The sequence below is a fragment of the Heliangelus exortis genome, chromosome 1 (genome assembly GCF_036169615.1).
Source record: "Heliangelus exortis chromosome 1, bHelExo1.hap1, whole genome shotgun sequence".
Classification (NCBI taxonomy): Eukaryota; Metazoa; Chordata; class Aves; order Apodiformes; family Trochilidae; genus Heliangelus; species Heliangelus exortis.
In genome coordinates, this window is record NC_092422.1 from 49,854,329 (window position 1) to 49,880,340 (window position 26,012).

The 26,012-nt window shown below is 38.3% G+C and overlaps 1 protein-coding gene across 5 annotated transcripts in view; it reads right to left on the reverse strand.

Moving 5' to 3' along the window:
- The window catches only part of ABCC4 (ATP binding cassette subfamily C member 4 (PEL blood group)), a 147,366-nt gene that overhangs the window by 18,872 nt on the left and 102,482 nt on the right, over window positions 1-26,012 (reverse strand). For 4 of the 5 annotated variants that reach the window (XM_071741910.1, XM_071741903.1, XM_071741885.1 and 1 more), the window contains 9 exons: window positions 25,855-26,005; window positions 25,101-25,220; window positions 21,212-21,322; window positions 19,613-19,713; window positions 18,189-18,380; window positions 13,658-13,813; window positions 9,547-9,636; window positions 8,908-9,080; window positions 2,429-2,534 (listed from right to left, as the gene is read on the reverse strand). In XM_071741910.1, the coding sequence (XP_071598011.1) occupies window positions 2,429-2,534; window positions 8,908-9,080; window positions 9,547-9,636; window positions 13,658-13,813; window positions 18,189-18,380; window positions 19,613-19,713; window positions 21,212-21,322; window positions 25,101-25,220; window positions 25,855-26,005 (1,200 nt within the window). Of the gene's footprint in view, window positions 1-2,428; window positions 2,535-8,907; window positions 9,081-9,546; window positions 9,637-13,657; window positions 13,814-18,188; window positions 18,381-19,612; window positions 19,714-21,211; window positions 21,323-25,100; window positions 25,221-25,854; window positions 26,006-26,012 lie in introns of those variants that run through there. The other variant, XR_011725420.1, reaches the window with a different exon arrangement.

Sequence of the window (26,012 nt, forward strand, 5' to 3'; positions counted from 1 at the left end):
AAGGCAAAAGTGCACCTAGAAGTCCCAGTTAAAAGAGGAACAAAAATAGAGCTTTTACTGATACTGGGTAATGCAATAACAAATGCATTTCCCTTTGTGAATTTTTACTCTTTAACAAGGATCTGCATCAATTAAATTGGTAAATTACTAGAGCACATTATTGACTGACCAAATTTTAAAATACACTAAAAGCTTTATTTAGCCGAGTATTCTGAAATTTTGTGATATTTAAGTAAATTACTAATTTTCCAGTAATGCTGCTTTTATTGTTGATGGCACTCATTAATAGTTAGGCTTCTAGACAGAGATTCTTTATCCTTGCATTTTTAACACACGTTTTCCTTATTCTTCCAAAATTCTGCTATATTCCCACTAGGAGTTACATGCCTGAGTAAACCAAGTAATTAAAAGTGTAACAAAAGCACACCTGCCATAACACTGATCATTCTAAATATGCAATCATATTTCTAATTTGTCCAGAAACAGAATCAGTAGCTGAACAAGGATGCCAAAAAGAGAGATTTCTTAAGGGGTCACATTTCAGTTTCCACCTTTTTTCTGTCTAATGCTTTTTGCCCTCCTCTCCTACCATAAAATTAGAGAAACCTGTAAAGAAATCAAAATGGAGCAATGTAAAAAGATGAAAAAATATTTAAGAATTACTAATGACTATGAACTCAAAGGCACACTTTCTTGCAAATTGTTCTTTAATGCTCTGAAGAGGTCAAAGGCATTAAAAAAAGACTATTAGAATTTTAGGAAATTAGAAATATTAATAGTGGCTAAACTGAAACAACATTATGTTAAGAATAATGTACAGACTCTAAAAATGCAACAGAGTGGCTATACAGTTGGTAATAAAACTGAGCAGGTTGAGGAGAAAAGCAATTCCTATGCTTTGTTCCAATGATTCTCAGTAAAAAAAGTAAGTAAAACATCTAGTTTTCATTACACCTGAATGATATTAAAGGTAGAACTAGAAAACAGAAAGAGCATTCTGTACATAACTTTTTAATGGTAGTTAATGAAACAAAACCCACAGAAATCCCTTTGCACAGCTAGCAAACACACAGAGCTATTAATTAGGTCACAGTTGTTTCCTCACAAGTCTTTTGTTCACTTTAGTTGTAGAAAACACCAACATATCCATTAGACCTGTGGGGAGGTAACCACCAGCAAAGCAAATATTTATTATAAGTTAAATGCTTGCAATTATATGGCAACTTATGGCAGTTCTGCTGGTTTCTCTCTTTGTACATAAACTATAATCACTCAGTTCACAATCTATTCCATTCTACTCCTCAGAACACCACTCACCTCGGCAGATCCCATTGTTTCATTTTGTGTAGTTGAGGCAACCACTGTAATTCAATCAGATTTTAAAATAGGATCCAGTAAAAAAAATAATCAAAAGAATTAATACGCTTCATTTTCACGACACAAAAAGTGAAGAAATTATTTTTAAGGTTACCACTGAGAGGTAAAGGGTATTTTCTGCTTGAAACCCAGTTAAATCTGAGTTTCACTCATGAACACAGTTTGCCCACTACATCAGTTACTTCATTAACTGACTGTGAAGAAAATGTTTGCCAAGGACTCCTGTTCCCGCTGCAGAAAATTGCAAAACTCCAGGCTGCACATCATTTCAAGGACACAAATAAGCACAATTTCCTGAGAGCCTAGGGAAGGCCACTGCCTGTATGAAAATTTTCAGCAAATACTTCCTAATGCAATGCACAGTGGGGTGGGCATGATGGTAGAGAGGGTGAGGGTATCTTAGAGTGGCAGAGTGTATCCCTGCTCTGTTACAAAGATGGCAGAGTCTGCTAGACTGATGGTGTTGCATCCTTTCTGTCTGAACCTTGCCATGTTCACTACCTCACCAGTCTAGTTCCACTTCTCCCACCACCACCCTTGCCCAAGGGCAGCTCCTGCCTCCTTACCTCCACGTCTCCTGCCCCAGAACCTCCACCACTTCCTCCTCACACATCTCACACCACTAACTATTGTCACTGCCTCCTTCAGACCACCGAGACTGAATTAATAAACCTGACAGAATCCAGCTGAGTCTGTCCAGAGCTTTTTGGGTGTGCCTTCACACCCTTCCTGGCCTTGGCAAAGTGTATTTGCTCAGGTCTGCTGGAGTGCCTCACCTGCAATGGGTTTGTGCCTTGCAGGCTGGAAACCACAGGGCTGAACAATGTAAGTTGTCTTTTCAGGTCGTTACTTCTACAGTTTTAGGAAATGCCAATCACAGCAGCTAGGATAGGTAGGGTAACTAGGATAAGCCTAAAGCAGAACTTCTGCCCACTTTTGGGTCAAAATTAAGAAGAAAAAAGTTGGTAACATTACTCTTCCTCAGGAAATTTAAAAACAAAACCCAAACAAACAAAAAGAAAGAATAATTTTGAGCAGCTTAGTGTCTTACCATAATCCTGTCACTGTCAATAATGGTGTTCAGGCGGTGTGCAATGGTCAGGACTGTGCAGTGAGCAAACTTTTCACGGATCGTCTTTTGAATGAACTCATCTGTTCTGAAACACAGCAAGAGCAATGCGGACAAAAATAAGATTTTTGCATGGGTAACTGAACGGCAGGCAGGTTTTATGAGTTCATAAAACATGACTGTATAGCAGGAAATATGCTTATGAACTCATTAAAATGTTTCTTCTTCTCGTTATATGAGATGACTTGGAGGCGTATCACAAGACGTACTCCAAAATCTACCCTTTACACTTGAGCAGGAAAAGAGTTTCTTATTGGAAGTAGAGCAATAGGTTTCACTTCAGGATACTAATTTACCAAGCTTTGATTACAGAAGAAGGAAAACTCTGTAGTGTCACATATTCCTACAGATTTCTACACCAAAAAACCCACTGTTACTTTAAGCTTTAGTATATGCAAATAGTGAAGAAAAGGTGGTGAAAGTAAATATCCTTCATTGCAAATCAACTGAAGAACAAACAGCCTGTAACTAAGGTTCTTGATTTCAGCTGCAAAAGGGGATGAGATAAAGCAGATGGCTGGCACAAGAACATGAATACAGAAATAAGAAAATTTGGCTTACTCTGTAAATCAAAAGTGTTAACTGGAACACATGACCCAAAGGAAAGAGAGCTTTAAATGTTAAGAGCCTCAACTTACAATATGAGTTTACCACCTAAGGAAAGGATCCTGGAGGATACACAGGCCTTGTAAAGAACAAAAACTAAGCCAGAACACATAATTTTTAATCTTCTACTTCAGTGTCTAGCTGAAGTAAGTTCTCAATAAGTTGAGAACCCCAGATATGAAATAAAGTTATACCTGAAGATACATAAGACATTAAAATGTTCTTCAGCTCTATAAGCAAGCATTAGTGCAAAAGAGGTGCAATACCCATAAAACTAGAAATTATTCAAGTAACTGTACCAAGGAAGGAAACATTGACATGACCTAACTTAAGAGCACAGCAATCAGGCTTAAATGTGGAAATCTCTACAGCCCTCTCTCTTCCAGGAAAGGGGAAAGAGGCATGGCTGGAAGGTGAATTAAGAGCACCTGAAATAGGGAGCCGTCAGGTGATGAATGCCCTCTAGAGGCACCTGAAAAGCCCACGTTGCACAGGAAGCCTGAGCTTCCAACCTGGGCACAAAGCCAGGCCATCAGCCTCCCAAAAAAAAAAGACAAACCAACCACAACAATGAGACGTGACAATGGACAAAAAGGTAGTGTAGGAATGCAGGTAGAGAAATTAAACTTGTCATCCCAGATAAAAAGAAGACACAAAGAGCTCAATATATACTCACTGGAGGCTGAGGAAGCTCCAGCCTAGAAGTCGCATGCACTTTAAGGCATGGGTCTCATTTCTAGGTTTTCTATTAAAACATGAAATTGTACTTTTATATATGTATATATATATGTATATATATGTATAAAATGACTGGGAATAATAAATGCTCTATGTACAGTTAAAAAAAGGTGAAGGAGACAAGTATTTACTGTACTGAGTATTTAGTATTTAGTGTATATTGGTGCATTTAGACATCCATGTTAGCTTCAACCAGTTGCTTGCAAAGCCTTATTTTTTCAAGTTGTGAAAAATAACAGGAAAATAAAACACAAAAATGATTAATGCCACCACACATCTTCCTCTGAGAAATCATTATGCTTTAGATAGACGTAGTACTCTACATTGAATGTGCCTGCATGTGATAAATATTTGGGGTCATTTCATAAATTAAGCAAAAAGAATTGTTCTGATGCCATCATGTCAGGAGGCACCAATAAAAGGAGTGGACAAAGACAACATAGGAAGAACAGGATGACTAAGAGGAATGGAGTAACCATTAGTTTTACACAGTAGAAAACACAAACTCGTGCTCAGAAGGACTGAACATAACTTCTGTTACAGACTAAGTTTAAGCAATCAGCATGACAAAGGAACAGACAGATCCCTCCTGATGACAGGACAACTCACCAGAGAGAAAAAAGACATGAACAGTTAAAGTAAGAGTTCCCATTCATCTTCATCTGGGGACAGAAACATTTAAGCTCTCTCCTGAGTTTAAGAGAACAGGGTTCTGGGCTGCAGTTTGAGAAGGCTTGGCCCTTCTGCTCCTACTTTCTAAGAGAAGCTAAAGCTCATGGTGGCAGGCAGGTGTTCCTCAACTCCTCTGTTTTAACCAAAGCCAGTAGGCAGTCAGGGGAAGAGATGGGAGGAGAAGTCAGGAGAAGCCACCCAAGCTCTTTAGCCCTGTGTGTTAACAGTCTCCTTAAGAAAAGGAAGTTGTTCATCCTTAATATCCACATCACAGCCACACCAGTGCTTTCACCCCTGTGTTAACGTATGAATCTTCCCTGCAATGCCTCAATGAACTGACTACTCTCACTTTTAAAAGAAAAAAACCAACAGCTATACATGAAAACACTCAGTAGGGAAGAGACCTACGTAGACAGCGTGATGTGTTCTCTACAATGGTTAGATTAGCAAAGCAGAAACAGAAGGCTGAATACTCTTAGAATTATGTAAGGAAACTTCATAGACAAGCTCAGGTGAAGTTTCCTGCAGAGCTACTACAGAGGACAGAGATTCATAGCTTGCTCAGGAATTTTGAAAACAAGTTTTTAGAGGGCTCAAAATGATCTGTAACTCCTAGGTTATTGTCTTATATTTCTTATATGTCTTATCTGACATCCCTGTCCTCTGAATTAATTTATTATATTTTCCTTTATTACATGCCTTCCTTATAGCACCACGTCTTCCTACATTTACAATAGAAACCATTTCTCACTCCTAGATAGATATTATCAAGCTATTATCTTAAACAGGTATTTCTTGAATATAAGCTTATCCCTAATAAGAAACTGCTGGTGATATTGTGGGTGTGACAAATGTTCTAAAACAAGAAAACAAAGTAATCAGAAACAGAGCTAATAGCTTCACCTTCAAATATCACAGTATGATCACATGCAGACATGCCTGCTGACAGGGACTTGACCAGAAGCACTCTAAGGTTCATGGCAGATCTTGGAGTACAAGATCTCTCTGGGATGGCAGGCAGAAGCACCATCATTAACTTCTATGAGAATATCAAGAAGAAGGCAAGGAAAGGTAAAAAAAATCTAAATGACTAGGAAAATGATCTGTGTACAGAATTACGTGTTCAGAGTACAGAGAATTTATGACATGCCAATTAGAGCCATCTACCCTCTAGAAAGATGGCAAGGGAAGCAGCATTCCTGCCCTTTTTTCTGGGCATAAATGGACCCTTTGTGGCACTTGAACACACTGAGAAAGTGGACAGGCAAGTGCCAAATGAGCCCACCATCCACCTCAGTGGACCAAACCCCACCAATCTTTCAGGCACATTAAAAACCAAAGATGCAACCTGACTGCTGAAACCAGGGCTGCTGGATGACAAAAACTCAACCCTAATCTGATTATAAGAAAATGGGAAGCAACATCCTCCCGATTGCAAGAAACAGTCCAGCAAGAATACACAAAATGGTGGTACAGGTGTCCCACTGGCACCATGGGTTGGGGATGTAAAACCAAGTTTCACAGCAACCCAAGATGTGGTGTAACCCAAGTCAGTCAAGTAAAAGAAAACTATTTAGAAAGCAAGAATAAATATGACCTGAATGAGAAGCAGCCAAGATGCTGAAAGGAACGCTGGGTAAGTTGTTATCTTCAGTCTAATGTTCTCCTGCAATTGTCCTGGAAGCATATCTCACACTACACAATTCCTGAGTGGTTTTTGATGATTTCTCCAAAGAGAAACAGTTACAGATAGCAGCTTTATGTAAAGAAAGGCTATATCTTACAAGGTTAACCTGGCTATAAACTAAACTATGTGCACTGGTTGTTTTTACCAGTCTCAGTGAACAATCAATGTCAAAATGTGGCTGTGGACTGGTCCCAAGAACTGGTCTCAAAAAGTTTTGTCCTCCTTAAGCAGTAAAAATACAAGTTAAGGCATAATACTGTAGTAAGTGCACAGAAAGCTCAGTAAGTTCAACTTATTCAATATTTTTAAAAAAAAATCACAATTGGTAAGGATTTTGTTTCAATGTATCACCAAAGTGACTACAGATAGATTTCAGCTCCTCTGCTCCAGATCTCACACAAGCTTTCCAGAATGGTTCAGCTGCTATGAAGTGTTTCTATTCTTTAGGGATAGGAATGTCAGCTTCAGGACCAAGAAGATAAGATCAAATTAAATGTCTGTCAGTCATCACATAAAACATGCAAGTAGTCTGACTTGGGGCAACCATCTTTATGGGAAGGTTCCTCCTCTCCCTCCCAGCAGCACTGACACCCTTGCAGCATGAAGACCAGCTGGGAGCTAGGAGGAGCGAGGCGGGTTGATAACAATGTTATATATGGGATCTGGAAGATCTGAAAAGGATGAACTGCAAATTCCTTCCCTTCACTCCTTTGCTCAGCCTCACTCAACAGCAGACAAGAATGGCCCAGCAGAGCTGAAGAAACCCCCTGGAGAGTCCCTCAGCCCTGGGGAAGGTGCACTGCACATCTCTCACCCTGCTGCCACATCCCCTGCCCCATACCATCTCACCCTTCCAGCTCCTCCTCCCATCCCCAAGCCCTGCCTTCTCACATTTGCTTCCAGGTTGAACTGGAGAAGGGGAATGGTTGCAGTGGTATTTGAAGCAACGAGATCAAGAGCTAGAAAAACAAAAAAAAGAAACAACATCCCCAGAGCCAGCAGCAGCTGCCTATGGTTTCCTATCCCAGGTGCTTGATATGATGCGTGTTTGCCACCAGGCTAGAGACAAGGATGCCAGGTACGGGGGTTGTGCATCAGAGGAGGAGGAGGAGGTTTTCCTTCCATGCCAAAAATGCCTCCCTGACTGCTCAGTTCAGCAACCCAACATCAGCATTTCCTGAGGAGCGTCCTATCGGATCACACAGCCGAAAAATACTCGGCTCTAGTTATAGCAACACATTAAGGAAGAGGTAATAATGAGTGTAATGCAAACTGAATTCAAAGGAGAAGTTCCAAGTTATTATTTGTATTGTTATGCCTAGAGTTGATACAAACATTTGCCTTATTATAATATATATTGCAGCACGCATTAATCAAGATCAATTAAATGGATAGTGTAAGTTGAGAACGCACACATTCGAGATGCCAAAACAGGGAGGATGAATAAGATGGTATTAAATTTCCACAGCTATGATTAATTACAGTTAATCTATAAGAGCTCAGCCAAAAATAAGCTAAGAATAAAAATTTTTTTAAAAAAAAGTAAAAAAGAAAAAAAAAGAAGGGGGAAAAAAGTGAACCTCTGGGAAGGGAATGCACTTCTCTAAAGGTTTTAGAAATACACTGTCAGCTGAACTGCAAAGCTACCCTAGTGGCACCACTTCTCCCCCAAGAAGATGTTATAAAAATGAGTCACGCCCAGATGACATACAAAATCCTTAATGCATCTGTTTGAGGGACTTGCTGTGTTATTGTCCTCTTTGGACTTTGAGTTCTCCCTCAAGCCATAGTTTGTTGGAACTATATATTCAGCTCAGACTAATTGATGCAGTACGTTTGCAGTATTGTCTCCAAAATATTTCCACCAGCGTTTCAAATGTTTCAAAAATTAACAGTGGGGGTACTTAGCTATTGGAACAATTTAACAAGGGTTGTCATTGAATTTTTTTTTTTTTCTATTGAGGTTGGATGTTCTTGTAGAAGTACACTCTAGTTCAAACAGGAATGAATTCAGGAACGTTCTCCCGGCCTGAGTTATACAAGACAGAACAGCGAAGGATAAATTAGAGTTCCTCCTGTAGCTTTTAACATCACTAAATTTGTTTTGTGATTCCTGTGGTGTTTATGACAACATACCTTCTTTCCCCCCCACCCCCCCTCATTTTATTTTTGCTTTATCGCACTGATATCTGAGCCACTTGAAGGGATAGCATCTCATAACCAAAAGTATCCAGTTTTGCTCACAACACTTTTCATCTTTCTAGTTTTTTGTTTGGTTTGGGGTTTTTTGGTGGGGAATGTTTATTTATTTATTTCCAAGAGACATTTATTCTGAAATCAACAGTACTGGATCTATTTCATGGCCATTCTGATGTTACTGATCTCATTTCCAAGGACATTCTTGCCTTCTTCTCTATGACTGCAGGACAACTAAAGTCTGAATATTAATTTTCTTACTCTGTGGAATGCACTGAAATTAAGGGTATTTTGAGTTCTTAATTTATATCATCTGCTCTGCCTCCAAAACTCGACTGCCCCATTTTGAATAGACAATGATGCTATCATGGAAAACAAAACAGCAACACAATCTACAAGAAACAAAAAGTACTTAAGCTCCTCTCTACAGTACAGATGATCTTATTAAAAATAAAAACACAACAAGACCAGCCCATCTTAACACGACAGATTTTGTTTTTACCTTGGGTCCACATTTGCTGTTGCTTCATCGATGATAAGGATCCGGTTTTTTTTTAGAACCGCTCTGGCAAGACACACCAGCTGCCTCTGACCAACACTAAAATTAGACCCAGATTCTGCCAGCTGCGTCTCCATTTTATTAGGTAGATCTTCCACAACCTCCTTCAGTTGCACCTGTTGACATGTCAACATATTGTAGGATGAGGAACTCCCTTTTAAATCAGCTATTGTGTGTCTGATGACACAACAATAACTATGCAAGGTTTACCTTTTATATTCTAACACAAAATGAGTAAGTGCCAAGTTGGATTACACAGTGTGTCAGTTATTAGAATTCTAAAAACATTAAAGCACATTGTTAGGAATCTATTAATGTTCATTAAAAGTAAGATATGAATCAAAACGTAACCAAAGCATCATCCCAAAGGATAATTTTTTCATAAAAGGCTTATTACACATCTACACACACATGCACAAACACACTCATATGCAAATATGTACACAACGGTCTATCTTCTTCCATCAACAGTTATGCTTTTATTAAACCTGATGAAAACATCTAAAACCTAATGCTCACAAGTACTATAGTGTTATTTGGCTTGTAAACACCAGATGCACATTATTAGATTTAATAAGTCACCTCTTCCAAGGCATTCCACAGCTCTTCATCCGTGTACTCATTGAAAGGATCTAAGTTTTTCCTCATAGTTCCAGTGAATAAAACAGGCTCCTAAAACCCAGTAAAATCAGCATTCCATTATAAACACAGGTTTTATATTTCAACAGGCAGTTTCATAATAATCAGAACTAACCTATATCAACAATAGCACAGAAATATACAACACCAAGCTACTTTCTGTGAAATGCAAAGGACTAACTATTTCACAATAGCATGATTCAAGGGGGAGGAAAGGCAAGTGTTCAGCCAGTCTCTATGAAGATAATTTAACAAACAGGACAGGTCTGTTTGCAAATTGCTGTACACAGTTATGTCGGTACTCAAACGGGCATTTACATGCCACTGTTTTGATGCCACAAGCTATATATACTTACATGAAATCACTGCTATTCTCCTGGTATTGTTCATGAAAACCAGCAACTACCACTGCCAATGAGCTCACACTCCTAAATTACGTTTGGGCAGTTCTGAAAATTTGTTTTTCAAGCACATAAACCAGAGAGGAATCGGAGTGCTCACAATGTCTTTCTGGTTTTTCTTCTCTGTTTGGTTTTGTTTTGGGTTTTTTTTTCCCCTATACCACAAAAGCCCTTCAATTTCACCACCAGTGCCTAAGAGGAATAGCTTTCACCATCTGAACATGATGTTTAAGCCTATACATATTGAAGTTAATCTATACTGCCTCAGCATCAAAGGAGACTTACTCAGAACTGACTGGGGCATTGCTGGACAGAGCTCTAACTCAAAATACACAAGGGAGTCTGATCGATCCCTTCTCCCTTCCAGCTAGCAGAGTGGATTTTATCCAGGGTTGAAGCAAGTTTTGTCCTACTTCATTTCCCGATTAGACCAGTAACAGATCATTAATCACAACAGATTCAATTCATTAATCACACAGATCAATTCACAACAGAAAGTGTAGTGTTTGAAAAGTGGGAAGATGACTTTTGGTCCAGAACTTTTTAAGCAACAGATCATCACTACTCACTGAAGTGAGCTGCCAGACCTGGGAGTCATGCACTGACATGACCAGGGCTAAACTCCTCTTAATACCACACATAAAGCAACAACAAGTCAAAAGCTGTAATAGTGCTAATCATAAACGCAGACCATTCATCATGTTGTCAGTCTTCTTTAAATTGGAGAAATCTTATGCAAAATGTTTTTTTTTTTCTCCCCTAGGAAATAAGGTCTAAACTTAGATTACTTCAGCTCACTCTGAAATTAACCTCTGTTATAACTTATACCCCAAGTAACCCTAGTGATGCCCAGCTCCAAAGGGCTGCAGCAAATCAGAACAGAATTTAGAGCTTAACCTTTTTCTTGTGTCTTCATTTCTAAACCATTCTCAGTGGTATAAAAGGATTAACAAAGACAGAACATGCCACAAGCAATGTAAAAGAACATATCCATTTCTTGAAATAACATGCCAATTATTTGAAAGCAATTCTTGCATTTGGCAAAATACGTCACTAAAAACCTGTTGAATGAACAAAAGGATTTAATAAAAACATGAAGAATTTTGCTTCAAAAACACCTAAAAAACTATTCGTTTAACAGCACATTTTGTAATACGCACAATTTGTTGTGTTTTGAAGGTATTGTTACATTTATTTTCCTTTTCAATTCATTTTTATAGGTTGGCAAAACAAGCGGATGAATTTATAAAATGTTCCTAACTAGTATAAAAGTGGTAATAACAGACATGTACTGCAACTGAAGATAAGGATATATTTTAATTATAATTTCTGACACAGATTCTTATTTAAAACAGCCTACTTTATGAGAGGAAAGCAATAAGACAAACCTGTAAATAATTGCTGTAAAAATGCTTGCAGTCAGGAAGGCAGACAACATTTGCATAGAAAAGATTTACAAACACAACCTTCACACAGCTCCATCCAAGCAAGCAATTAGAAACCTAAGCACATTTTTACTTCTCCAGGTAGGTATTTCAACTTGCATATATGAAAACTGCAGCCTTGTCTCATCACTCTCTAGGAATGGATCTATTTAACATGTTTTATGCTATAATTTTAATAAGCATCTCTCCCTCTGGTTTCTTAGTATCCCACATAATTATGAAAATATTTGGTGCAAAATAACTACTTGAAGATAAATTGCTATTTCTATATTGACACTAACACAGTGCAACAAAATGCCTATCACTCTGTTTACTATAGCATAAGCCTTATTCCAATCCTTCCACTTCTCATTATTACCACTGCCACCTAAGAGTTTTGCATATTTTTAGTGAAAACAAGTCTTCACTTATGTGGAAGAGAAATGCTACCTGTTAGCCTTTGGACACTTAAAACCCTTTGGGACTATGATGAAAACCCTATCATATAAACTTGATAAAAGTAACAGAATTTAACTGGATTAAAGTAGTTTTACAACTATGTCAATAGAACTATGTATGAAAAAAAAACCCATGTAAAATTAAATGCAGTGAATTCTGAGCATCTGCATTTCTCAACATGCAGGAACTGCATTTGACCAGCAGTTTTCCTGTTTCAGTACACTATTTTATTTAACTGGGCTGAGTTCTTCCAAATATATAAATCACCTGCAATAGCTATGGGCAAGACTTTGAAAAAGCTGTTGATTTTGAAAGAACTGACGATCATCTACTTTCAGGACAAAAGAATGCTGCACACAAACAAAAAAATAGAATTTAAATCCATGTAAAGTGCTCTTTACATATAAAAGATGACTAGTACCAGTGAGTACCTCTGCTGTGCAATAACAAGGCCTTCAGCATGCAGAAACAAAAGACATCCTGCATTAGGCAACAATCCAATTGCTGGGGGAGTATCTTTTTTTTTTTTTTTTTTTTGATAATAGCATACCTGCTTCTTTTCTCTGACTCCTATCCTTGGGAAAGGAAAAAAATAACAAAGCAGGTAATCATGAGAGGCTTAGAAACACTGTTCATTACCATTTTTATCAGATTCTCAGTTTAACAGAAGTAATAGACTCTGAACGCCACTCTGCCAACAGGCTGGTAAACACTCAGATACAAAGATGATGTAAGAACTCTAAATACAGCTTCTGTAATAAAATACAGAGAGATCTGAGAATTAATGCTGAACATGGCAAACAAATCCTCTGGTTTCCAGCCTACTGTTCTATCTACCTGCTAGAACATCCCAGATGAAATAGTTGCCAAAGCCATGACTTTGCATTTGCAGCATATGAGCTTTTCCCTTTTTACCTCCCCAGTAAAAATAAACTGATGATGGAAGAGCTGTCACAAAACATGGTAACCTGCATTGGGCTTCCATCCTTTAAGAAGTTTTGAGATTATACATAAACCTGCTCTGATTCAATGTCTCATTTGAAAGGAACAGAAGACAGAGGAGAGGAGAGAACCTGTGACCTACTGGGCTTCTGGGAACATTTTTTTTTCTGCACCAGGATGAGAGATGAGTCTTGGTCCTGAGCTATTCCTAACACTGTCATAGTTTTTTTTCCTGTATTGCAGCCTCTCTTGCATTCAGCTTCTAAAGCTCAGCAAGTTTTTACCATGACAACTCATTCTTTTGTCCATTTCTCTGGTTCCCTCCTGCCCAGCTTTCTCCAAATAATAGAAAGGCTAGTAGATCACTTCTGGTTGACATATTTGCTCTTTCTAGATCTAGCCTCAGTCAGTTTGTGTAGGGGAGACTAGAGAGGTGTAAGTGGTCCTCATTAAGGAAGCTTCAGGTAATGCATCGGTCAAGAACTGCTGTAAGAGGAACAAGTGAGTTCAGAAAACTGGTATATTCCCCATCAGATTTTCTCTGCTCTTTCCCAGGCTATAGGATGACAGCAAACTGCTAACATCTACTCACAAGTATTCTGGAGGAACAGATGGAGGGCAACACTAGGAAGGCATCCTCCTGACCCCAACACCCATTCTGTTTATCTTCAATCAAGACTTGATATTCAAGTAAGAATAATACCTCTCTGAGGTTTCTGTGTCTCCTCCGTATCAGGGGGCAGGGGGAACATATCCTGGCAACACATTTTAAATACTATAGCATTATATTGAAAAAAATGTGTACAGCAGACCAAGTCATCCTTTTACCTGAGGTATAATTGAAATTTTCTTCCTTAAGTCATGGAGTCCCAGCTCTGATGTCAAGTACTTATCAATCCAAATCTTCCCTTCAGGTTCCGCCAAGCGAAAGAGAGCTGCTATCAGAGAGCTTTTCCCAGCTCCAGTTCTTCCCACTATCCCAACCTAGAGAGCAAGCCATACGTGTACATTTAAGCCACAAGCTTTTCAGGAAAAATTAATATGTCAAGTGACAGGTTTTACTGCATCACAGGATTTACAGCAGAACAAGCACCAAATAAAACTTCTTTGCAATTAAGAGGTTTTTGAGAGGAAAAAACCTCCTCTCAAATCGGTTTCGATTCAGGTTACATTTGGATAGCAAACAATTTCTTGGATCATACCCAAAGGTGAAACATTTTCCCTTAATGTGTGGTGGTTTTTTTTTCTGTGAACAAGATAAAGTGGCTCAGTGTATAGAGTAATGTGATTCAAAGTTGGTAATTTTTTTATACTAAACCTGGTTTGATGGGTGATGTTAGGTAAATAATTTCAGGCATGCACCTACTCCTCAATCAAAAAAGGGACTCCCATAAAGACCTCTGGGAACAATGTATGAGCAGTATTCCCATTTTAAATAACTGAGATGGATGTTAGCTAGCATGGTTAAGGTGAAGTACTTCAAAGTAGACAAACACTAAAGCCAAAATAAAGCCAAAACTAGCAGAGGATTATAAACTGTATTCATGCTTCAGACAGCTTCAGCAGAGAGGACACAATTATTGAAACTACAAGGCCATATGAGCAAGCTGCAACTCCTTTCCAATCAGGAGAAACAGTAAATAATGAAGTAACAATGATTCAGGCTTCTCTGTGTTCCCAAAGGAAAAAAAGAAGCTGTATGCAATGTGAAAAAATGCTGCTTTCAGGGGAAGGAAAAAAAAAAAGCAGCTAGAGAAAGCACACGATATGAGATGCGACTGCTGTCTCCAATGATATGGAGTTAAAACCTACATATGTTTCATATGAAACCAACATGTGGAACAAAGTAGGTCCATTAATGAAGAGAGGAGACATATAATTTGTGGTGATTAAATATGACTTGAACAGCAAACTATTCTTTTTAATATGTTGTCTTCAGGTAGAGGATTCTTAAAGAAAACAATGTACAGTAATCAATTGTGTAAGAGAAGGTAATGGGAATAGCCCTCTACACAGATCTGATCCGGCAGAATTTATTTCCTGCACTCAGTTCTAATTGCTACATTTCCAGAAAGAAATCAACACACTGGAAAGAGTTCAGAGAAGTGCAACATAAAATTAATATGGGTTGGAGATACTGATTTGATGAGGAAGGATTTATGAGGATTAAACATGTACAATATAGTCTGGCAAAGTGATTGGGGTGCAGAAGGGAAAGAAACATGAAAACCTTCATAAGTATACGTACAGACACCAGAGGGCAATTACCCACTGCCTGAAATTCAGATGTATGCAGTAAATAAATGACTGCTGGAATGAAATTAAGCACAGGAAACATTACATCGAAGAGCAAGGAGAAACTTTCTACCAGCCAGAGACACTCAGCTCAGACAAAGCAGCAATGCCCACATTTGATCAAAACTACACAAAACTAAAAAAGTGCACTGTAAGGAGCAACTGACACTGAGTAATCTAAAAGGTATTTTCTACCTCTATTTTCTACCCCAACAAATTCATGCAACAGTTAATTATTGTACTACTGTCTATGAACTAACATTTATAGAGTGCTTATTATTAAAAGATACAGCCTAATTTAAACAAATGTTATAATAAATGACAAAATTATATTCTAAAGTGTTTCTAGTGTTCTAAACTGTATCTGGGAAACAAAGGAAAAGTAGCTGTCAACAGTTACAAGGCAGTTCAGAAAGAAAAGGCTGAATGAAGAACACAGACACCCAGAGTCAAGAAAACAAAAGTTCAATTGTTTCTCTGTGTCAGTGATATAATGTATTGTATTAAGGATATAAAGAAAAAACCATAAAAAATACATTGATACTTAAAATAAAAATGCAGCTGCTCTGCATATTGTTGAAATCCCACTTTCAGTTTGGCATCAAATGAAAGAACTACGCTCTTCAGTATTTAGAGGAATCTATTTGTATTTTTGGTCCAATTGGCTACAGGCTGCTGAAAATTGACATGAATTTGAAACTGCTCTCAGCGTAGACATTTTTTTTTTTTTTTTTTTTTTTTTTTTTAATACATTGTATTCTTCAGAGGGCCATATCCGAAGCCAGAGAAAACACTGGGACAATCTGCAAATGGGACTCCCAGCCACCTAACAGGAATCATATGGCCAGGACCCTGTTGCCTGACGCAGGACATGTGCACACACAGGAGTACACCTGCTGCTCTGGGCTCATCATTACTCAAGCCTCACTCACACTTCAAAGTAGAGCTGCACAGAAAATGAGTGTGAGATTTACAGCATGTCAGCTTCTCCACTGAAACTGCCCATGTCTTTTGTTACCCCTCAGGCAAACGTCCCTTTCCTCTGAGAGTATTTACACCAACAGCTGCCGTGCCATAAATCTAGATCCTCACCCTCCGAAGTTTTTCATGTAACCGTACCCTTGGATTTAGGATCTGTCAGGACAAGGTGCATTTAACAATATATTAGTCAATGAGCATTCATAAGCACCCTGAAACAATGAAAGTGGTGTCCAAAAAACCAAGGCTGTACATGATAACCTTCCCCTGCTACAGCTATAGAAGAGGTTAATCACAGCCAGCTGCTGGCAGAGCTCCTTAAGTGAGCACTCCCAGTCTGTCCCTGGCAGACTCTGCTTGTTAGCAAAGATGTTAAAACAAGAGGGTCCTTCCTAACCTGCTTTGGCCATAGGGAAATCCTGAATGCTGAGACAGGCAGATCAGAAGAGACCTTAGCAAATGAGTGAGCTGCTACTAATAATCTCCTTCCACTCTTCCTGTACCTGCAGCTTCCTAAACTGGGTGCTGGGGTGCCCACAAAGAAAAAATCTACAAGCACAGCAGAAGTTTATAAACTCACTCATCCTGCCAGTGGCACTGCAGCCACAACACACTTGTATGAGCCAGGGGTACAAGCTCTCACTGTCACCAGCATGGGCAGAATCCCTGGCAGATCTGGAAACCTGGTTTTGAAGAGGCACTTCTCTGTAATTAAAACCAATTTAAGGGGCACAGATGCTTGGGAGATTTATTTTACACAGTGGCAGTCTACTGTAGTATTGTGCAAAGCATCACAGAAAACAAACATGAAGTTCTTGGCAATAGTTTCAAGCTGGGCAAATTCACTTCAGGATGACAAAACCACAGCACAACCACTCAGCAAAAATAAATACCCCCAGTCATCCCTCCTCCTCCTGCCCCCACCAAGGTCTGAGTCATACACACTGCTAATATCTCTTGCTTTCTTTTTTTATTTTATTCTATTTCTGTCTCTCACTAAGAGATGCAAATCTTCTTGTCTGTTATTACATTGGAGTGATATACAACAGCTAAAGAGATGGCCCATAAGCAAGAAAGATCGCAGGTGATCCATTTTGCTCTTCTTAAACACTGTTTTTAGTTCACACATCCCCAATTCCATCAGATCACCTTCATATAGAAAAGTTGGGTAGAATTCTGGTAACATGCATGTTATTAAAAAGGTCCACTTGAGCAATGAAACAAGTTTTGGACTGAATGGAAAAGCATGTTACAAATGAGGCCATAGCAATGCTTGTCGAGAGCTGAACCAGCCTCCTAGGGAAGATATCCTAATCAAAAAAGTACATGTGCATTGGAAATGTAGCAAAGCATGAATTAACACTGCAGGGCTCTAATTTAATTTTGTCTGCGGGGGAGACCTTCCCTGCAGCACTCTTTTAGTTGGGATGGCATCAAAACTGGGGAGGAAGAGTCAAATTTGCAGAGGAGGATGAGTTTTATTTCTGTTTCTTTTGGCTATCCATCCAATTAATGGCAAAATTTAATTGGAATGGTAGCCAAGAGGAATTGAAATAAAATCCCCAATTCTAAATATATGCAACTTGATTTGTATTTCTTTCTTCTGTCTTCCGTTTGGAGCTCTGTGCAAGATCAAGCACATTCCTTAATTTCAATTGTCTCTGCTCACCTTGTGTGTTGACACCCTTCATTCCATTCATGATCCCTGTACTGAATCCTCTGTCTCCTAATGCAGGAAGCATTTGCTTTGGATCTGAACAAATATTTTGGGTTTAGTCTTCATTTTGAATGTCTGTCACTTAACTGATGAAAGCCAATTTTTATCAGAAAATTGTTTTATATATTTAACTCCTTGTTTTGACAAACAGAAATGTCATGTTCCCAGACACACTTATGCTATATTTACAGGAAATAAGTAGGCTACAATTTTTGCTATTAAATATAACTAAGGCTTATTTTTTTAGAAGAATACTTACTAATTTCCTAACATCCATACATTTTATAATGTATTTTTATCACACAGCTTATTGCCATCTTACAAATTTTGCTAAATTTTGTAAAGGGCCAAAGACAGCTATATACATACCTTTTCTTTTGGTTTAATTACAACAGACAAATGTCTTAACACCAAAGGTCCATCTATACTGTAAGTGAAGTTAACATTTTCAAATGCTATCATTCCTTGGCTTGGCCATTCAGGTGGAGGATGCTTGTTGGTCTCCCAAGGGGCTTCTTTTTCAAGTTCTGTGTATTCCATTACTCTTTCTACTGATATCATCTGAGGGGAGAAAAGAAGACATCTATAAATAAATTCCAGTTTATCATATACATTGCATGCATATATCTGAATGTGTGTACTTTTACTATAAAGACTCAACGCAAATTATTCCAGAGTTTTTCTTTTAAGCACAGTTAAGAGTATCTGTTATCAGCCTATGCTAACATTTTACAGCTGAAAAAGTGGAGAGAATGCATCTCATGTCCTACTACAGACCCCAGTCCATCACGATACATAAATATATACATAAGCATACGTTTCTAGTCAGTGGGATTAATTACAAATCTAAGTGCATGAACATTTAAAAAATTAAGCTATGAGTGTTGTCTGTCAGTCTTGGCTAAGGTGACACCATTACATTGGGGTTTTTTTAAGACAAAGCTAGAAATGAAACTGTCATCTGAGGTACAGGCAGACAAAATGCCTCCCAGCAAATCTATCATTAGTGTTAATTTTAGCAGTTACTAAACATGACTTCATAACTTCTAAAAAAGAACTACATGTATTTCCTAGACTATGGTCAGCAAATCATAATTACAAGCACCTTCAATTATCAACACAAAACCAAACCCAAGCCTATGCTTAGTATGTTCTCTTTATGGTTTTGGTTTTTTTGATATTTTTTTTTTTTTATTTCTTATTTATTAACTTAAGAAAGTAAACAGAGCAATGAGATCATGCTGGTAAATATTAAAAAATTGGTGGATGGCATTCTACTATATTTTAGTAAACACAAAATTCCCTCAGGTAAATATAAACAAATACTTTCAAATATTTGCTAACTTAAATAAGAACATATAAGACTTTACAATGAATTAACAGGGCCTTAAAAATGCCACAGGGGATCTAAATAAAAATTGAAAATGCAAGAATAAATAATAAATTAAAAAATCCCAAATCTAAAAAAAAAAATAATCTTACTTATAGAGAGGTAATTTTAGCAAAGTGCAATGCAATTGTCTATGCTGTAACTAGACAGTCTCTGCTGTAAAGGGACACTATAAAGCCTCCCTTACTATGAATGGAAAGGGACAGTCACTGGGTACAATTAATCTCAACAGACATTCAAAATCATTCAGACAAATTATACCCTAGAAGAGGCTATTTTTCTTAACAGACTGTAAGTGGTGCCTCAAAAGCTTGCTAAGGTATTAATGTTCTAATTTAATTAAGAAGAATCCCATCCTTAAGGCCTCATGTCACAACCATGAAAAGGAAGAAATAAACATTACCAGGTTTTCAACTTCAGCACTTTGTCTAACACCCCACTGGAACGTTCCCATGAGGGTGATTGCATAGGATAAAGCCAAACCAACCTGCCCAGCATTCAAAGCTGCAGAACAAAGGAAAAAGAGAATCAAATAGGTACACTGGTAATTACATGAAACCCTAGTTAACTTCACTTTCATGAGGTTACTTACATGATGGAGGAATCACAGCCAGAAGTTTGTTTGGTTACACCGTACTTGCCACCTGTGCAATGAGTAGCTCCAGGCAGAACAGCTACTTGCTGCATTTTTTTTTGGGTGCGTTTTGGAAATCATCTGTATACTTAAAAAAGATAATCCTAATATGCCCTGACTTGGCATTTCATCTAAAAACTGAGGTCTAGTCTCAAGACTTTACTTACAGAGCTTGCTAGGGTCATCTCTATCTGGCTGAGCATTAATAACTTTTCATTTTTTTTCTTAAGGAATTCACTTTTTCCTATAGCAACCTGCCCCTAAACTTAAGAAAAAATAAGATTAAATTGATTTCAAAGTAAATTATGAACATTTGCATCAACTTTTAAGTGATCACATAAAATAACAGGACAGAGTATTTCTGTCCCTGTTTATATAAACATTTATTATGTTCAATGGGTCTGCTCTTACTAAATAAACACATCCTGTCTACCCCAATACTAAGCATGACTGTCCTCTGACTTACTTGAATTTTACCCTAACATAGTTCTATTGAGTTCAAGAGAGCTACTCCTTATCCAGAGGCAAGGAAAGATGCAGGACCATTGTTCTGACTTGTCTTTTTGCATTCTAGTAACATCAAACCTGGTTCAAAATTTTCCATGTAGAGCAGAACAGAGCGTCCAAATGTTAAAACACACATGCATATACAGAACATATCCAAAGGAAAAAGAAAAGAAACAAAACCAGCAAATTAGCACTAATTTTCATGTCCAAGATAATTACTTCTTCCTTCATATTTTAGATGACTATCTCATTCTAGTACATCTAATTCAATTACATCCTGGATGATGCATATATTAATGACAGTTTGTGAGTGACAGTGAACACAAAATGTATGATTACAAGGTGATTTTCTTTCTGGAACTGGCCTGTCTTGCTGATCCAAGATTATTAGAAGAGTATCCCTAGGAATTTTAGCCTGCCTTTTGGCCTACTGTGCCATGCATGGAAAGGAAAAAAGTTGTCAAGAGGCAGCTCTGTGGGTGTTTCAGTATGAAAAGCAAAGCCCTGTAGGCGCAAAAAAGAAAGGCAAAGGTGGGGGAAAAGAGAAAGGTTTATTTGTTGTTATTGCTCTGAAAGCCAGAACCTCAAAAGTGAAGACTACAGATCTGCAGGTTTGTTTGCACATTTGGGAATGATGGCAGATTCATGCCTAAGCCCAGAAGATGTCTGAACTGCATCCAGTATTTGTAGGAAAGCAGATACAGCCCCAATGCCCTAGACTGAGGAAGAGATCATGATCAAGAAAAAACCATTTAACTTAATTACAGTCCTTAAACAATTAGAAACAGCAAACTGAAAAAGAATTAGGTATTACTGTACATGGTAATTACTGGGTGAACTTTTTCTAACATCTGTACTTACTCTTGGCGAGAACCAGGGAACCAAAAGCGACTACTATAACAAAAATGGCACAGATGGCATCCAGACGTACAGCAAACCACCTCGAGGTCGTCAGAAATAGAAACCAGGCCTCTAAAATGTATTTTACAAAGATATAAGAATGATGGATTATTAGAAAACTGAGCTGTATAATTATTACTAAATTAATTCATGTTAATATTGTAAGTTGTTGAAAAATACAGCCATTGCCGTCTTCAAGTGAACATCTTATGGACTGACAATGATCAGAATATTGTCCAGTTTTCCATAAACACAGCCTAACCTAGTTTTCACACAAATAGAGCAACCACATTAGCAAGTGTAACATACACTAATAGTGGAAAAAACAGTCAAGGCCTGAAGCATGGCCCATTTATTTAAAATGGAAGCTTTTTTCCATTTTTTTTTTTTTTTAACTCCAGTAGACTTGTACTTCTTCTACAAAAAGCAAAAGTACAACTACATCTTCTTTAGCTGGACTACAGTCTACAGGTTTTTATCTAGAACATATCACAACACAGCTGACACAGCCAAGTCTTTAGAAAGCAGCTCCTCAATACAGCCAGTGGATCCACAGAGCTATTCACTTGTCTCAATGTACCCATCTGCTTCAGGAAAGCTCACAGGTGGACAACTCCACTAAGCACTCACATCCAGGTGTCCACAGTTTGGTGCTAAATTCCACCCCAGATAGATATGCTACAGTGCAAGATACAGAAGGCAGCAGGAAAAGACAATTGTAATACAGAAGGCAGATGTCTGAATTCAGGGCTAAAACCAGACGTCAAGTAGCCATAACAAAGCATGGCATTATTTATTGCTCAGGCTGCAGTCAGACAAATAGTTCCAGCTGCTACCAAGCCACAGCAGTGTCTCAGGTTAGCATCTCAGCCCTTTCTCAATTGCTTGTCACCCATCCATGCTGAAGTGCTGTTCCAACTGTTTAATGTTCCTTAGCTCCTAGAAAAGATTCAAACTACAAAAACCGACTCTTTCATAAAAAAAAGGGAGGAGGTAAGTCTGGGTTTAAGCAAGATGATTTTGAATAGCCAGATTTGAATAACCAGATCACATCAGTAATTCAGCCAACAGAGGGCCAGGAAAGCAGTAACTTTGGAAGAGCAGTGGAGGGAAGGAGCGAGGATGACAAGAGGTAGCCCAGTTCCAGAGCTGCCAACCTCTTAGTCCCATTTACATCAACCCTAACTGCATATGCCTGACCACTGGTTTCATTAAACAAAAGACATCTGGTGTGGTGTAATGGGCAGCCACCAATTTAAGCATGTGGAATGATGTATACAGAAACAAGTGCCATATCAAGCCATAATCCTAGTTCCAGAAATGGAATTCACTGTGATAATTCAGGTGCCTCTCTGAAACCCAGGAGCTAAGTGACCCTGAAAACAGCCTGTGACAGCTTCTTGGTGACATGGGAGGTCATTGTGGTGCAATAGTGTCATTGTAAGACCAGGAAAAAGGACACTGGGGTTATAGATTTTTCAGCTCCATGGTTTTGCTCTATTGGTCCTGCTGTCCAGGAAGCTGCACTCAACTATCAGCTTGAGAAAGGTCATTCTGAAGCCTCCCTATGTGACCAGGGCCACTGTGCATGCAGGAATACAGCATTCATGGGGACTAACAAAGACTCATCATGATGTAATTTCTGACAACTTGTAAGCTTGCTTCTAGAGATGTTGGGCGGGCAGGAAGGAAGCTTAGGTTTAGTCAAACCTGCAGTGTATTTATTATGAAATTCACAAGCATTCCTAAAAAAGGGTTTGAAGCAAGCATCCTATTTCCCAGGCTCAGCCCTAAACAGAGGTCAAAAGCACTAAACCAAACCATTGCTGACTGGGAGACCCTTCTGCAATGCAAGGAAGAATTTAAAACTCTTTGGGAGACTTAGGAACAAAGTACTGCAACTATGTGAGCTATTGTGAAAGGTAACTTCTATCAGCTATTGTTCACACACACTTAGTACCAAAGAACCACTCGGGGTAGAATCAACCTCAGCAGGTCCATAAGTCAACCTCCTGCTCAAAGCAGTCAGCTCTGATCTCAGACCATGCTGCTCCATGCATTATGCAGTTCAGTCTTGAGAACCTCCCTGAATGGACTCTGCACAACAGCTCTGGGTGTCCTGTTCCTCTGCTTGACTCTCCTCAAGGTAAAAAAGCTTTTCCTTGTGTCCAGGTTGAACTGTTCCTGTTTCAACTTACATCCATTTTCTTGCTTCTCCCACCGCATAACAATGTGAAGAGCTTGGCAACCTTATTGGTAACATCCTTGCAGATACTTGCAACATCCTTGCAGGTGCCCTTGGAGGGCAGCTATTCAGTCCTGCCTAAGCCTTCTCTTCTTGAGTTGAACAAGCCCAGTTTCTTCAGCTTCTTCTTATGGGAAGACATCTACTCTTAGTCCCCTGATCATCTTAGTGGCCCCCTCACTGAACTCTGTGCAGTTTTTTAGAGCATTTCCTCTGTATCTGAGGGTCCAAAACTGGATCCAGTATTCCAGATGTGGGAAAACAAGTGTTGAGAGGGCTCCTGTAATACAGTCCCAAATGTCATTGGCCTTCTTTGCTGCTTAGGCACACTGCTGGCTCATAGTCCCTTTAAGGACCAAACCCACATACCCACTAAGCAAGGTGGTATGCCCTGAAAACTCTGGTGGGAAAGACACCAAGATGAAGTATGTAGGTACACAGGAGTCCAACTTTAAGCACTGAAGTTCTGTCTCAAAAGTAGGCTGCTGAACTGTCCAGGAGGGGTGCTACTGACAGTTTTGTTGGAGTGATGCATAAAATTGACTGGAAACTAATGTGTCTATGTTCCTCAGACCTGCCCTTAAAATACAAGAAAACATTTACTTTGAAGTTCATGGTCCTCCTCTATAGTGAAACATTTATATGCCATAAAGATGTATTTTAACACAAAGTTTAAAAACATCTTTGTGTTCCCTCATTATCAGATACTATTAAAATCAATTTGGTCAGATACGTAGCACATTGAAAATACTAATACATGGCAAGCTTAATGCTAGAGGTGCCACCTTGGAAGGTGTGTTTTCCTGTTCACAAGTTAATGGACTCAATGAACACAATTCTATGGCCTGTGATAATTTGTACTTCATCAAATATCAACTGGTGTGGTCTGGTCTGAAGCCTTAGATGTCTACAAATTATAAAAAAGCCATAGAATGTACTTGTGTGTCTTACGACAAAGGAAATTCAAGATCTTACCTAATAAACATAAAATTGCCAACTTGCATTCTGCTGTATTTTGAAAAACATTGCATTCTGTCATTTAAATGTTATCTATTGCAAAGAATTGCATCCCAAACCTGAATTATACCACTCATGTTTGCAGTATTTTACACCTTTTAATATTAATACCATATATTAGATTTGAGGCCCTAAAGATGCTCAAAGTGAAAAACAAGTGAGATTTATCAAAGTTTTCCAAGACTATTTACATTAATCATCTCTGCCCAATCTTAACCCACTGCTTAATACTAAATGCTTCATAATATAGCTTGTTTCTCCCCTCCCTCTCTTATTAATGATGGAACCCAGGAAAACATCAAAAATTATTCTTTAAATATTCTTATCAGTCATACTTTAAAATGTTTATCTTAGACGTTGTTAAAACATTGGCATGGATATCTCAAATTATATTACAGCCCAAAGAAAAGTCTCAAAATCTAGAGAGATAATAGTGTTTTTGTTCTATTAGAGAAATTTTACCCTAAAGAGTGAAATGCACAGCTCCTACTGATTTTAATGTACATTATGTATCTGTCACTGAGAGTGTAAGATATTTCCCTCCTGCAGAGCAAAGTATTTGATTTTTCACATCAATTCATCACAAACCTGAGTGAAGGTCTTGGTGTGCATCAAATAATTTTTGAAATCTTTCCTCTGCTTTCAGAGCCCGAATAGTCCAAAGGCCCTGGAGGGATGATGACAAGTGGGAGAACACTGGACTTCGAGCTAGGAAGGGAAACGAGAGTAACTTAGCAGTAGCTGAAGGACAATATTTAATTCTTTTTGTACCATCCTAATTTTTAATCCTACTACTTTATATTTATCCATACAAGCTACTGTACTACATCATTTTAGAATAAATATGCAGTATCTTTAACCAAAGTCCTTACTCAGAATCAGTCAGACAGCCAAGCAGTTTCATTTATACAAAAATGTCTTGTGTTTTTAACAATAGCTGTCAATGAAGAAATTAACTGAACTTTATTAATGACACGAGGCATCCCTGTTTGTTATTCGTAACACTTAATATCTCGTATCCTAGTCAAGCTAAAGTCAAACACAAGAGTCAAGTTAGAAATACAAATAGTACATGCATGCAAGGTCTCAAAGACCAGTGAGTTAGCATGTTTTTAACTAGTATTACTTACAGATAGTTAAGCAGACATACCCACTAAGGTTTGTCATTACACAAACCAGAGTTAAGCATGTAATTCACTAGTTGAGAACCAACGCAGTAAGGAAGTCATTTGCATAGGAAAAAAAAATAAAAAATCTTTGATGGATTGTCTATAAAATACTAGCATTTCACATAATAGCAAGCAGGGTTCAAACTACCATTCAGTCCCACCAAGCTACATACTTGTGGATTCTAGACGTTTAATATCTCTTGAAGTGTCTAAGAAATATCGTCGAAGAAAAATGAAAAGAATAAATAGTGGAATTAAGGGGATGAGTATCCAAGGAATCACTGCCACAGCCACAGACACCACACCAAAAATCTGTAGGAGGGTCTGCAAC